The sequence below is a fragment of the Marmota flaviventris genome, chromosome 6 (genome assembly GCF_047511675.1).
Source record: "Marmota flaviventris isolate mMarFla1 chromosome 6, mMarFla1.hap1, whole genome shotgun sequence".
NCBI lineage: Eukaryota > Metazoa > Chordata > Mammalia > Rodentia > Sciuridae > Marmota > Marmota flaviventris.
The window spans coordinates 49,886,820-49,901,247 of record NC_092503.1 but is presented as its reverse complement, the minus strand read 5'-3'; the positions used below and the strand labels follow the sequence as shown (position 1 = coordinate 49,901,247).

General features: G+C 36.9%; 1 protein-coding gene across 1 annotated transcript in view; it reads right to left on the bottom strand.

The window, feature by feature from the left end:
- The window catches only part of Hdac2 (histone deacetylase 2), a 32,483-nt gene extending 18,710 nt beyond the window's left edge, over nt 1–13,773 (bottom strand). Inside the window, exons 1-5 of the mRNA XM_027928126.2 lie at nt 13,488–13,773; nt 5,643–5,755; nt 4,181–4,298; nt 2,455–2,529; nt 1,544–1,682 (exon numbers count right to left, since the gene is read on the bottom strand). Coding sequence (XP_027783927.1) covers nt 1,544–1,682; nt 2,455–2,529; nt 4,181–4,298; nt 5,643–5,755; nt 13,488–13,539 — 497 coding nt within the window. The 5' untranslated portion in view covers nt 13,540–13,773. The remainder of the gene's footprint in view (nt 1–1,543; nt 1,683–2,454; nt 2,530–4,180; nt 4,299–5,642; nt 5,756–13,487) is intronic.
- Nucleotides 13,774–14,428: the final 655 nt, after the last annotated feature.

Genomic DNA, 14,428 nt, shown 5'->3' with positions numbered 1-14,428 from the left:
TTGCGTCCATTAAAAAAGTTGTACTGAAACATGGCCATGATCATGTTTATGTTTTGTCTATGACTTCTTTTGTCCTGCAACTGAAGTGCTCAACAGTTCTGACAGAGGCCATATATAGGACTTTTATCACTTCACACTGATGCTTTAGAGCACTACAAATTGCAGTGATGCATTTTTAACTCAAATATATTTCAGGAGCCATCATATCACCATTATCATGACATTTTATTTATTACCACTGCCTACCCATGACAAAAAAAGAAAAGGGTAAACTACATCCAATGTTATCTGAATACAGTGATATGCAGATTATTTTGTTATTGCATTAGATGACAAAACACTGTATTTCCTATAAATGATACCATAGCTAAGTGAAAAGAATACTGTAAGTTGACATTATCAGATTAGGTACTCATGATACTCTCAACTCACAGAATATCAACATTCAGAAAACTCAGAAAATTTGAAAGCAGTATATCTCATCAAAGCAGAAATTCTTCACAAAAATGAAAAAATATAAATGAACCTGTAGTCAAGGTTAAATTTCCAAATGGCTCATGTGTTAGAAAAAGCAAGGAAAACTGTTCACCAAGTCAATTAATTAAATAATATTTGAATTTTACCAGGAGGTAGAATTGTATCCAGAAAAATTAAAATTGTTTAAGACTATCAGCCTTGTGGTCAAAAACTTGTTCAAAGAGGTGAAGACACTGGAAGGAACATCAATATTCAAAAAAACTAGGTGAACAATTTCAAATGGTTTGCTTTGGCTCTTGATGAGTCAAGAAGATGTTAACACAGACTCTACTCAGTTATGTTTACTAATTTATGGAGTCAATACCAAGGTTAAGTGGTTGAAAATTAGCTTCTGTGAATAGTATGCATGGTGTAACTACAAGCAAGAACATTTTCAAAGCTGAGAATACAAATTTTACACAGTATAAAACAGAATCTGCAAAAATGTTATAATTGATGGTAAAAAAAAATATATCTAATTTTGTTAATCTCCAAATTCCTAAGCACTTTCATTAGTTTCTTTCTCAAACTGTAGTCAAGAATGACTTAAAAAAATATATCCTTCAGCAATTTAGAGAGAATGTTATTATCAATTAGTAGAGAACAAGCCCTATCCAGATGTGGAAGCCAGGCTAGACTCACTCAACAGGTAAAAAAAAAATTGCCCTTAACACAAGTTTCGAATTTTCAGCCTCAAATTAAAACTTAAAACTATTAGGATATAAAATTCCCAAGGTTATATTACTTTTCATTAGTTGAAGCAGTAACAAATATAAATTGTCAAAACTACTTCTAAAAGGGTACTTAATGGTAGTTTTAGACATTTATACAATGCATTGCTCACTCTAAACACAAGGACTGGATAAATTTTCCTATCCTTCTATCTTTCCTTATTATGAATTTGTAGAAATTCACCATATCAACCTACTATCATTTACTTGATGCTTTTAAAAATTCTTTTAAATTTTGTTGCATTTTAATGAAAACATTTTATCACAGAAAAAATTATCAATGCAAATTAACTTACTTTAGTAATTCAAGGATGGCAAGCACAATATCATTAACATAACAGAACCCTGATGCTTCTGATTTCTTTGCATGATGTAATCCTCCAGCCCAGTTAACAGCCATATCAGTTTGCTGTCGGTTTAGCTTCACAGCCCCAGCTAAAAAGTAGAAAGATAAGACATATAAAATAAAAAATTAAGAGACAAAAAAAGCTTATAATTAAGAACATGCTATGTATAAGCAAAAGAGTCTTAAATCATAAGGGATAAGAATCACTGTATAGGACACTAAAAAGAAGTTTCACTTCTGGTGTTTTCCTATAGCCATGATCTGACTAATGGTATGCATGGGAGTAACAATGACCCTTAGGGGAAAAAAAGCCTTTAAATGGAAAACTTAAACTTTAACCAAAATTTCAAGTCATTACAATCATACAACATGGGGAATTTGAAGACAATCACAGTTGCTATACTCTAGACTGAAGGAAGTATACGTGGTTAGGCTTAGTTCTAGGTGTAATGCAATCAGGAAGTGACAGATTCATTAGAAGTTGAGGCCCAGTAGGTGATTTTAGGTCACTGGAAGCAGGCCCTTGAAGACCCTTGTCCCTTCCTCTTTCCCATATAGCCATGAGGTAAATAAGCTTTCTCCCCTTTGGGCTTTGTTACCACAGGCACAAAGCAATAGGGCCAGTCATGAACTGAAACCCCTAAAACTTCGAGCCAAAACAAACCTTTCCTTTTTCTAAGTTGATTATCTCAGGTATTTTGTTAAGTGATGGAGGGCTTATTAACACAATATTCTACTGTAACCACAGATTCCTTTTTAGTATCAAAATCCACTTCTGTACCAACTTCTGCTGTAAATGAATAACTCAAAGGTTACATAACCATATTTAGATCAATTTTAAATATGAACTGAGACACTTACCAACTGAGCCACCAGTGGAAAGCTGACAAAACTCAAACAGTCCATCAAACACTGGACAATCTTCTCCAACATTGACTGTGGAAGATGAATTTCATTGCATTATTCAAATTAATGAAAGCTCTTACTTATAAAACTTTCCTACAAATACTTTTATTTCATGTAATCATAAAACATACTTTATAGTAGTAATCTAAAATTTATAATTTTAAGACATACTTCATTATTTTACTCAAGGCAATTAAAGTTTTGTGAAATATCATGAATGTGTTCAGAATCATTTGTGAAATATTTCTGCTCTATTAACAAAAAATCCATTATTTTTCAAAACACAAAAGCTCTTTGCTTTTATTTAATTAAAACACAGGCTTAAATTTTCTGGGTAGTTCTTATTCATAAAACAATCAAGATTCTAAAAATTAAGTTAATTCTAATTAATTTATGACAACCTTAAAACTTCTTAGGGCACACATAGCATCCATAACTTTGAAATGTATCTTTTAATGAGTTAACAACAACAACAAAAACAACAAAATGTTAACAGTTGGTTGGCTACATCCACGGTTAACCTTGATCTTGAAAGATGATTAAGAATTAACTAGGTTTGAGAACCAAGATATTGAAGGAAAGGGCACATAAGGTAATTACAGATATACAACATATAATGATATACTTAGTTCCTTAGTGCTGACAGAATAAAAGGGATAAGGTAGATTCATACAACCCATTCACATTCTACCCATACTCCAAATTATAACCTTTTAAAGAACAAGCATTATAAATAAATTTTAGGGATGGGGATGCAGAGGGATGTAGTTTAGTGTTACACGTGATGCCTGGGTTCAATTCCCAAGTACCACCAGGGAAAAAAAAAAAAAAAAAAGAATAAATTTTAGTTCATTATTGCTCAGATATAATCATAGTTTAACTCACAATTTTATAAATTTTAAATTGGTCCTGATTTAGTCCACGGGTTACTCTTGACTCTAGGTATGAATCTCCACTTGGGAAAAAAAATCATGAATAATAACGCATCACTTATAGTATCTTACTGAATCATACTAGATAATCTATGGTAGATAGATGTATGAATGAAGTACTATGACTTTGTGAGACAGCTAGTGCTAGTAACTATACTTAATATAATCATCACTGAAGTCATCAATAAAAACACTGATGAAAATGAACTGCAAAATCAAACTTTTTCCCCAACACTGTGATCCAATCATTTTAGGATTTTCTGCTTTCTACCTTTAAATCAATTTGTTACCAATCTATAACAATAAATTTCTTTGAACTTACAAATGACAACAGTAGTAGAAAAGAATATTTCAACAAAGGTGAAAACAAAACACGTATTAAAATGCAGGTTTACTAAAGCACATAAATAGCAGACAAAAGTTGCTTACCATGGAAAGACTAATCAAAGTATACGTATATATTTTTTGAAGCAAAGGAGTACATTCTCCCTACCAATATCCATTATCTATATCTCAGTTATCATGGGAGCAAAATAAAAAGTAAAATACCATCTGAACTGCCATTTGTATAAGTTTGTTTTTAAACATAGCTTCAACATTATTGTACTGACTTGATAAATCAATCAATCAATCAATCAATAATCATAGTAATATTTTAAATCTCCAGGAAAAAAAATACCGATTTCTGTAACTTTCTCAAGCTTCTATACACACACACACACACACATATATTTTACATAAAAACTTACATCTCTGCATTTGCTTACTATACTCAGACATATTATCTGGTCTTATTGACCGTAGAAATTTGATATACTCATCACTGTGATATTTTGTCATTTCCTCAGCAGTGGCTTTATGGGGTCTCTGTAAAGAGAAATAACAGTCAGAACATTAGAATTACAGGTGGTTATATCAGAATTATCAAACAAAATATACAATTTTCTCTAATAGCCTCTTTAAAACAACTATGTCTGCCAGAATAAAACAGATTCCAAAGCTTATCAAAATCATTAATGGGTGCTTTAGGGAACAGTAATCAATACCAAAGCTAATTCAAACTCCTTTAGAAGCACTAAATATAGTATGAACTATGAATTAATTACTCCTTTTTTTTTTAGTAGAAATAGGTCAAACTCATAAAGTCAAATCCATGTTTATAAACCACTTTTCTCATTTTCTACCACCAACTTTGTTCTATGAACACTGATTTTATCAATGAGCTCCCAGAAAGAGACTCTTTCTCAACTCTAATTTTTCACTTAAGATGTATCTTTTCCTTTGCTAACTTTCTTCTGAAGAGCTCAGCTGAATATCATATTTCTATAAGGCCTCCACATATCCAAACTGCCTTCTTCATTTAAGGCACCTATTGTATTTGTACTCTGCTGGCTATTAACACAGTACTTCACATTTATTATATAAATATTTGTAGGATTAACTTCGTGTATAATGCTTTTGTAATAATTCCAGGTCTACTCTTTTCAGTAGCAAAGGCAGTTTAACAATTATTCTAACAGTAAAATTTAACATGATCCACCAAGTTGTGCTCTGGAAACAGGAAAGCCTAGGTAGGAATTGTTTTCAAAAATGCTTAAAAAAAGTAAACGAATGGAGAGGGAGGAGGAGGATATTGTGCTAAGCAAAATAAGCTAATCCCCCCAAACCAAATGCTGAATGTTTTCTCTGATCTATGGATGCTAATTCACAATGGGGGTTGGGGGTAGGGAAGAATAGAGTTACTTTAGATTAGGTAGAGGGAATGAAGGGAGTGAAGGGAGTAAGTGGGTAAGAAGGATAGTAGAATGAATCAGAGACCAGTGGGATTCTACATCATGTACAACCATAAGAATGAGAAATTATTTCCATCTATGTATGATATATCAAAGTGCATTCTACTGTCATGTATAACTAATTAGAACACATTAAAAAACTACATTATAAAAAATGCTTTAAAAACGAGGAAAAAGTGCATTCTACTGTCATGTATAACTAATTAGAACAAATAAACTACATTATAAAAAAAAAATGCTTTAAAAACAAGGAAAAAAGGGGCTATTGCCCCCATACTGTTTCCTTTGAGGAATAATAAAAAAGTAGTTTTCTTCCATACCTTTTCTTCTTCTAATTGCTTTCTCCAAAGGGGAAATATGTCTCAAAGGACTAGTTTAAAAAACAAAAAGCTAAATATTTACCAAAATTTATACTCACATATATTTCCATTTTTCTGTATAAACCATAATTTAACAGCAAGTTATGAGTCATGCGGATTCTATGAGGTTTCATGGGATGTCCCTGTCCATAATAATAATTTCCAATATCACCTAAAATAGAAAAGACACAAATTAAACAATACAGACAATGGAATCTTCATAAATTCTATAAATTTATGTATGTTCAACAGTAGAAGGTGCTTACCACTTAATAAGATTTATTAAATTAATAATGTTCTTAAAATTAGTTTTGCAACTTTCAAACTCTATTAGGAAACTAAGATATTATGTCACTTTTACATGCTGATTATTTCATTATTATATTGCTTGTTTATAAATTAAGAAAAGCATTCAATGGGGGTTGGGATTGTAGTTCAGTGGTAGAGCACTTGCCTACCATGTGTGAGGCACTGGGTTCGATTCTCTGTCTATACCAAAGCCTATTGGAAAAGTTTTAGTAACTGAAATTTAGGTCCTAAAGAAAGGTTTGTTGTGCTAAAACATACCCATGACCTTTTTTTTCAAGTTAACAGGCTATTCTGTCTCATTCTGCATGACTAAATTGTTATAATTCCTAACTTGTATTTTAAGAATTGTATGTAAATGTTTTCATGTATATTTAAAAATATGCAAGTAGCAACAAAAGGATTTTTGTTAATCAACCAAATTTCAATAAAATTAGTATTTTTAGGTAAAGTTCTAGTTTCTTGTAAAAAGCAATAAGAAAGCCTCTAAATATGTACTATGTTTTGAAATGTAAAGGGTGTTTTTTTTGTTGTTGTTGTTATTAGGAATTGAACCAACGGCACTTTAGCACTGAGTTACACCCCCAGTCCTATTTTCTTTTTATTTAATTTTTTTTTTTTTTTTTTGGCAGGGGCTGGGGGGATGGTGGGTGTGGGTGTGGGGAAGATGACATGGGACCTGGGATTGAACTCAGGGGCACTCCACCACTGAGCCACATCCTCAGCTCTATTTTATATTTTATTTAGAGACAGGGTCTCACTGAGTTGCTGCTTGGTGCCTCACCATTGCTGAGACTGGCTTTGAACTAGTGATCCTCATGCCTTAGTTTCCTGGAGCCACTGGAATTACAGGCAAGTGCCACACCCAGATTTTCTTTTTAATTTTGAGACCAAATCTCACTAAGTTACTGAGGCTGGCTTGGAATTTGTGATCCTTCTGCCTGGCATAGGGGAACTTTTTTAGGACAACCTTCATCAAATTATAAGTTATTTTCAGCTCTGATTAATGTTTAAATAAGCAATTCCAAAATTTTGTTTGGATAGTTAAACTGATTTTAATGGCTTAAAGCCTATCATTTCAATATAGGCTTAAATATTAAAAGCTAGGATAAAGAATGCTTTGGACTCACTTTTCAGAAAAACCCCAAACTTTTGTACTCTCCATCTTCTTGATAATAGTCCATGATGAACATTCAGTTTTATAAAACCTATGCTTTTAATAATCCAATATGTTGGCATCATACCTCTGACCTACTGAACTTCATTTTTGACACAACTCTTCGAACAATTCATATATACACAGCTGTTCAAAGGTGAGGCCAACTTTATAAATATAAGTATCAACAACAAAACTAAGAAATAATAGAGACAAGTCAAACAGGACTACGGTGCTATGAAACACTCGTCTGCATTTATCACAACTGAAAGGCTGTGAACTCCAAAACAAAGTAATCAAAATCTGCCATATTGCTCTGTTCTACCCAGTGGCTGTACAAACATTTCTTTCAAAACAGCTTGGTCCCATCAGATTGTTATATATAAAAAGTCAGAGTTACAAAGCATCATGTACCTAAGTTCATGCAAGGCAGATATTTCTAAGTTATCATCACTACCAAAGGAGATAATTAGAAGAATAAAGTCCAATCTTCAGAGAACTTGCATCTATCTCTAAGAATTGCCAAGATGAATTTTGTCTCTAATATTTACCAACATCTTAAAATCAAACACTTTAATTAACAGGCATACAGAGAATCCAATGGAAAGCCAGAAGCTCCAATAATATACAGAAAGATGATGACACTGACAGTTTCCCAGTGTATTTGAAAAACAAAAAAATGATAGCAGTAATTGTCATTTCCTGAGTATTTGTCAGAAGCACTATTCTAAGCACTTTACATGGATTATTTTTTAATCTAGTAAACTAAATTATGATATAGGTAATATTACCATTTCATAATTGCAAAGAAATGGGAGATGCAGGCAAGTAAGGTAACATTACTAAAGTCACAACTAGTTAAGTGGAGGAGCTATCTTCAAATTCTGAAAAGGACAGCTTACAGGAGAATAATGGTACAGCCACTAGAAAGAAATGGTAGGAGAACCAAGTTAACAACTAAAGGATACAACACCAAAATCAAAACTCTGGGTCTTTAAAGAAATGAAGAAAAGAAACTACCTACTTCAGTATAATTTGTTACTAACAGGGTCCTCAAAATTTTATATTTGATATAGTTTCCAATAAGGTTCTCTGACTCTAATCCTACCAAGATTACACACAGTTTAAATGTCAAGTTACAAATACTGTTTCATCAAGAATTCCTCCAAAATATAAGGGAGTTATGAAAGAACCAGTTCTAACTTTTTCATGCTGAATGCCACACCTCAATTACCAAGATGGCTGTTTTATAAACATCTAATTCTTAAAAAAAGATAAAATGTCTTTTCCAAGTTTCATCAATAGAAGTACATTAATTCAGGTTAAGCTTTTGATTCCAAATGAGTTACAAAAAAAAAAAAAAAAACCCTAAAGATTTTTAGATCATTTTTGGACTCAGGACTGTGAAATGTGCCTCCACTCCTGAAAATAACTGACTGAAAAAAACCAAGATGGGAGTAGGGGGGACAGAGAGCAACAAGTTAAAAAAAAAAAAAAAAAAGCTATTGTATTATTTTTGTCTGCTCCACAATACTTAGTCCACTATCAGGCTTGGCACAACTGGTCCCTCCCCCTTGAAACACCTTGATTTTGTGTTTCCAAAATACCATTTTCTGATTTTACTCCTACTTCAGGTCCATGCTTCCACAAACTTTTAAATACCAGGATTTTCTCAAGTTCTCTCTTTCATTTAACAAATCAAGAGCCTACTATATGCCAGGCAGGCACTGTTCAGAAACCTGGGTACATCAGTGAATGAGTTCTGCCCTAAATCTCTGAAGAATGAGCTCTGGGTCCTTTTGTCTACCTACACTGTCTCTTTCAAAGCCTCAATATTTTACAAGCTATCAAATGCAAAATTTCTACAACTAGTCTCTCCCATCTGGGTTCCAGGCTATTTTCATGTGAAATAAATACAGATCTCAAAACATAAGATGTTCAAAATAAAGCCCTGGATCAGTCTTCCCAATCTCAATTAGTGGTTCCAAGACCCACCTAACTGCTCTATACAGAAATTTAGGAGCTATCCTTTACTCTTTACCACCATTTCCCTAGCTCCAACCCTATTTCCAATCCATCAACAAGCTCTATTAGTTTTACTGTCCAAACTCTCAGATATCACTATATTTTATGTGGACCAACATGTGTTCAATTCTTGCTTCTAGCCTACCATCTACCCATTAGGGGTATGCTCTCTACTTAAAAAACTTCAAGAGCTCCCACTCCTTGAATAAAAGTCAAAAAATCTCTTACCACAAAGTCTTCTCTGGCCATTTACTGCCCAGCCTTGCACCCCATAATTCCCCATGACTTCTTGCCTGTTTTCTCCTTGATATGCCAAGCTCTAACCGAAGGAGAAACTGGCCCACTGTCTTCCTTTAGGTCTTTCCTGGTCTGACCAATTACTCTATCAAAGGTCTCCTTTATTACCAAGATATAGACTTTTATCTTCCTCTTAACATATAATCATTCCCCCATCAACTATTAAGGATTTATCACCATCAAAAGTTTTTATTAAGAAAAAGACATAATTACTAATTTTTGTTATTGTTGCAGAAGAAACTGCAAAAAGAAAAAGTCTTCAGATTCCAGGTGCTAATCTTTTGGACATTGTAATTAGAGTCAATGTAGAAAAATAAAGTGGTAGACTGATGGAATACTACTGTTTTCATCTATAAAACCGACAAAATACCTATCCATAACTCACAATGGTTATAAGAATTAAAAGCTTATATTACAATGGGGAAACACAAAATTAAAGCCATAGAAGCAACAGGAAGAAAAAAAGTAATAATTTGCTGATGAAGTGAAAACTGAAGGAAGTGAGGAAGAAAGGAATTTGGGGAAAGAAGATTCAAGCCTAGAAAAATCTCAAAAAGTTCTACTATATTTAATAACTATGTGCAATTAATAGAATTTATGACCTACTATTATAGTCCATTCAGCATTTTTGCCCTCAAGAAACAATTATCCATTTTATAGAAAATAAAGATTTGTAGCACAGCTAAGACCCTATGCAGCTATATTAAAGGCAATCTAGTAAAACATTGGCAGGGGTTTTAAGTAAAAATGTCAGAAAATCCCTGGCAACAGCTGGCTGCCTAGTAGAAGTCCTCTGCTAGAGTAAATCAGGAGTACATTGGGAGGTATGATCTTTGTAATTGTTATAGTCTATCTTTGTATAGTGTTGAGTGCTTTTCTCTGAATCATCTGTTTCCAAACATTTTGATTATGCACCCCCATAAGAGGAAAAAAATAAAAGCACAAAGCAATTTGTGCTTAATTATATAAATTATATAGGCATTCAATCCTACTACACTGCATACAACATAAAACACTAAATATGATAGGTCTTAAGCTTAATTCAAAACAAAATACAGTTAACATTCCTAAAGTATTAAAAATACATTACAATTAGAACCCAGCATAGTTTCATTTGCCAATTACATTTCAATAGATGAAAATCACATCATTTTAAGGCCAGAAGGGATTTCAGTGACTATCTAATTAGTGGCATATCATTTTGAAAATTATCAATCTAGTGTAAAAGATGACTAAAGTTTAGAAACGTGCCCTTGGAAACTCTGAAGGCATGAGTCAATATCCAGAGTATGAACTCTTTACTTTTGTTCAAAGATTTATCATCCACAAATACCTGAAGGTTCACTTGGGACCAGCATTTCAGTGATTTAAAGAGTACAATACTGAAGACTATAAATCATGGAGAGAATACATCTACTTTTATTGAAAAGCACAAAGTCTCAATTCTCCAAGTTGCCAAGAGGCTCAGAGTGTACTTACCAGCCCCAGAAAGCCAATAGTTCTATTCCCACATTCTATACATAACCTATAGTTACAGAACTTACTACATCACTCCTTTTCTCCTTTCTTCTTCTTCCTTTATCAACAAGTTAAAACCAATTAATCTGGGATACAAGATTATTCAGACCCTATTACCACTGATACTACCTATTCGCAGTCCAATCATCTTATATACCTGAAAGTATAATACTTTGATATAAAAACCTCTTGCATCTTTTTCAAAATTAAAAAAAAAAATTATGGCTACTTTTATAACCCGAGAAAGCAGGGTTTTTGGGTAGTGAACATAGTTTAGTATGCTATCACACATTAATTAGCACAATTACACCTATTCAATTGAATAATAATTGTTAGCCCCCCCAAAACCTCAAAATTCCAAGTGTAAACAACTAAAAAGCCAATTTAAAAAAAAATAAGTCAAAGAAGTACCAAAGATAGGAAATAGATAACCCACCAGAGATTTCCAAATTGTTAGTTATACATCTGGCTGCTGACCATCAGGGAAAGTCGTTGATGGGGCTAACATATTGATTCAACTATGATCACAAAACATTTAAAGTTTCTCCACTCTGTTCATTGGCCTGCCGTCCTATTCCTGGAACCAGTGCCTGCTCACTCTCCCTCAATAAAGGCTCACCACACATGGGAGCAGGAAGAAATAGCTACAGAGAAAACTGCTACTCAGGTATACCTCCTAGTCCTGCAATTCAAACTTCATAACAAGTTACAAGCAATTTACCCCATCAGAGCCTATCACTGTCAACAGTAACTGGCATTCCAAGAAAAGCCTGAGTACTAATTTCCCCATTTTGTTAAACCTCTTTTCTTTACACCAAGCTTTAATAAAAACAAATCTCTAAACCTTAGAAACAATATAAATTTTAAAACTTAAGTTACATATAGGTTATTTCCTTTCCAATTTGATCAGGGGACTGCAGGCACAGTTTTGCCATTAATCCAAAACATGCAATGAAATGCATGTTAAAAACTGACATGGTCTCCCATTTCTACACCTCTACACTGACCTCTACATTGGTATGATTTCAAATCAATTTAACACACATATATGGCCTTTTCAAAAAATATTTTCTACAACAGGGGTTGTAAGATTTTAGTTTTTCCAATAAGTGACACAGTGGCTTGAAAATAGGCATAAAATTATCATTGTCAAATGATGGTATGACCATTTTTAAGTTAAAGTTAGGCCTAATCCTCTAGGGTCTACCCATTTCTCTTTTATGTGTGATTCCAATACACCAAATGACAGAAAGACCTCCAAAATTTGTATTGCTTTGTAAAATCAGACAGGTTTATCAGACAGGATTTTCAGGTCATTAAGGCAAGCTAGCTTCTTTGTTGAGTTTCCTTACTCCATCTTTCAAGGGTAATCTATTAGTCCTATAAAATTTGTGAAACAGATTACTACTCCACTTGGTATATAACTAAAGCTGATACAGGAAACAGGTTTCACAAATTTAATTTCAGAAATTTAAATTTCAGTGCTCACACTCCAACTGAGAACCCTCAAAATTAAAATTATCTGACTGCTATAATTCACTGTATTTTGAGTTCAAGCTTACCTGATTAGACTATTTAGTCCTTTACACTACTTCTCAAAAGTTTTCCTACACCAGGATTTCCACCACCTTGCCTAAGCTCTCCCAAACCTACAGAGCAGGGTATATATTTCCTGATCGAACAAAGAGCAACAAAGAAGTGGGTGGTAACCACCTCCCATAGAGGCAAGCCAGGACCCATCGAGTCAGATCTACCACACAAGCAGAAACCGCTCCAGGTTTCCCTACCACCGTCTCTTACTTCACTTGAGGACTACCCACCTCAAACTCGAAAACCTAATTGTTACCGAGGAAGTGCAGCCCTTTCATTTGAATCCTGAGAAAGTGGCGCTCAAAGAACGAGGAGAACAAAGGGTAGGGATGGAAAACACGGGTGTGAGGGTGCCACTCGCCGGAGTTGGGCCCCCACCCTCAGTAACTCCTCTCCAGCACCGACCGGTGGCGGTGACCGGGGTGAGGCTGGAAGGGTGAAAGACGATGCTGGGCAGACAGAAAGCTGGGGAAGCGCTCGGAGCCGGGGAGCTAGGGGGTTAGGGGGAGGGGAGAGGTACGAAGGGGCGGAGCTCTCCCGGCCACCGGGCTTTGTGTAGTCGCGGCTGGGGCTGAAATTTTGAGTCTATGGATAAGGATCGGGTGCAGGAGGCTAGAGAGGACCCCCAAACCTGCCCTGCGCTGGAGGCGGGCGGGAGAGGTGCGAGGACAGGCCGTCTTCTCCCCGCGACCACGAAGCCACGGTAGGCCGACGCCAACCCCGCGGTCGGTCGCTGCGGGCCGGCTTACAGCACCGCCGCAGGGAAAGGCGGCGGCAGGCCAGGCGCCCCTATTCCCGCCCGCAGGATCCCAGCAGCCGCTCCGGGAGGGGGATCTCCCACTGACCAAGTCGGGTGGGGAATGGGTTAAGATGCGGCCAAGCGTCGGTCCCTCCTCCTCCCCACCCCTCAGCACCGGCACCCACTCGCGACGGCAGCCGCGGGGTCCCGCGCGGCTCCAGGCCAGTCGCCTCTGCCCTGCCCGCCCACCCTGCCGCTCGCCCGGACTCTCACCATCGTAGTAGTAGCAGACTTTCTTCTTGCCGCCTCCTTGACTGTACGCCATGGGCTCCCGGGCCACCGCAGCCTCTGGGCTCCGGCTCCTCCTCCTGCTGCTGCTGCTGTTGCCGCCGCTCGGCGGGGAGAAAAGGGCTGGGGGGCAGGCGGGGGTGGCAATCCCGCGGGGAAGGGCAGGTCGGAGGGAGGAGAGGAGGGGCGCCGGGAGGGTTCGGTACCGCCCGGCCTAGGGGCCGAGAGAGCGGAGAGGGGGGTGGCAGCAGCGCCAACTCGCGACACTGGGGAGGGGGAGGGGGCCGCCAAACCACCTCTGGAGGCCGAGGGGAGGCGGGATGCATCCACTGTGGCTTCGACGGGGGAGGATGGAGTATGGCTGGAGAAAGAGGCCGCTTCAGATCTGGGACAAAAGTTCTTTGAACAATGAACAACCTGGGGAGGGCGGCACTGTACATTGTCTTTTTACGAGAAAAGTGGTAAGCTTTCGCTCCGCTGGTAGATAAAGGGAGCGTGGAGCGGGGTTGACGTTCCCCCCTCGGATCTTTGCACAATGGATGCGCCTATGCTGAGCTTGCGCAGTCGGTGTCTCCTCCTCAACTGTAGCCTTGGCCGTCTAGACCCCCTCCGTGTCTTCCCACGCTGCTCCCCTCCCCCACTGTCGCGAAGCTCCCGCCGGAACCAGCCACGTGCCGCCCGCCGGGCAGGGGGAAACCATTCTCAAGCTGCTTTCGGGCTTCGGAACCGTCCCGCTCCAACGGTGGGGGTGTAGCCCATGGCCATAGTACCTGGTTGCCTACTTTTCTCATTTATTTTTTCTTTTTTGCTGATAATTGCTCCGAGTTACTGACTTATTACAGATATTAAGGGAATAGTGAACTGCCTGGGTTTGAATAAGCATTTATGGAACTCTTGCATTAGGCTTGGTTCTAAGCATTTGCATT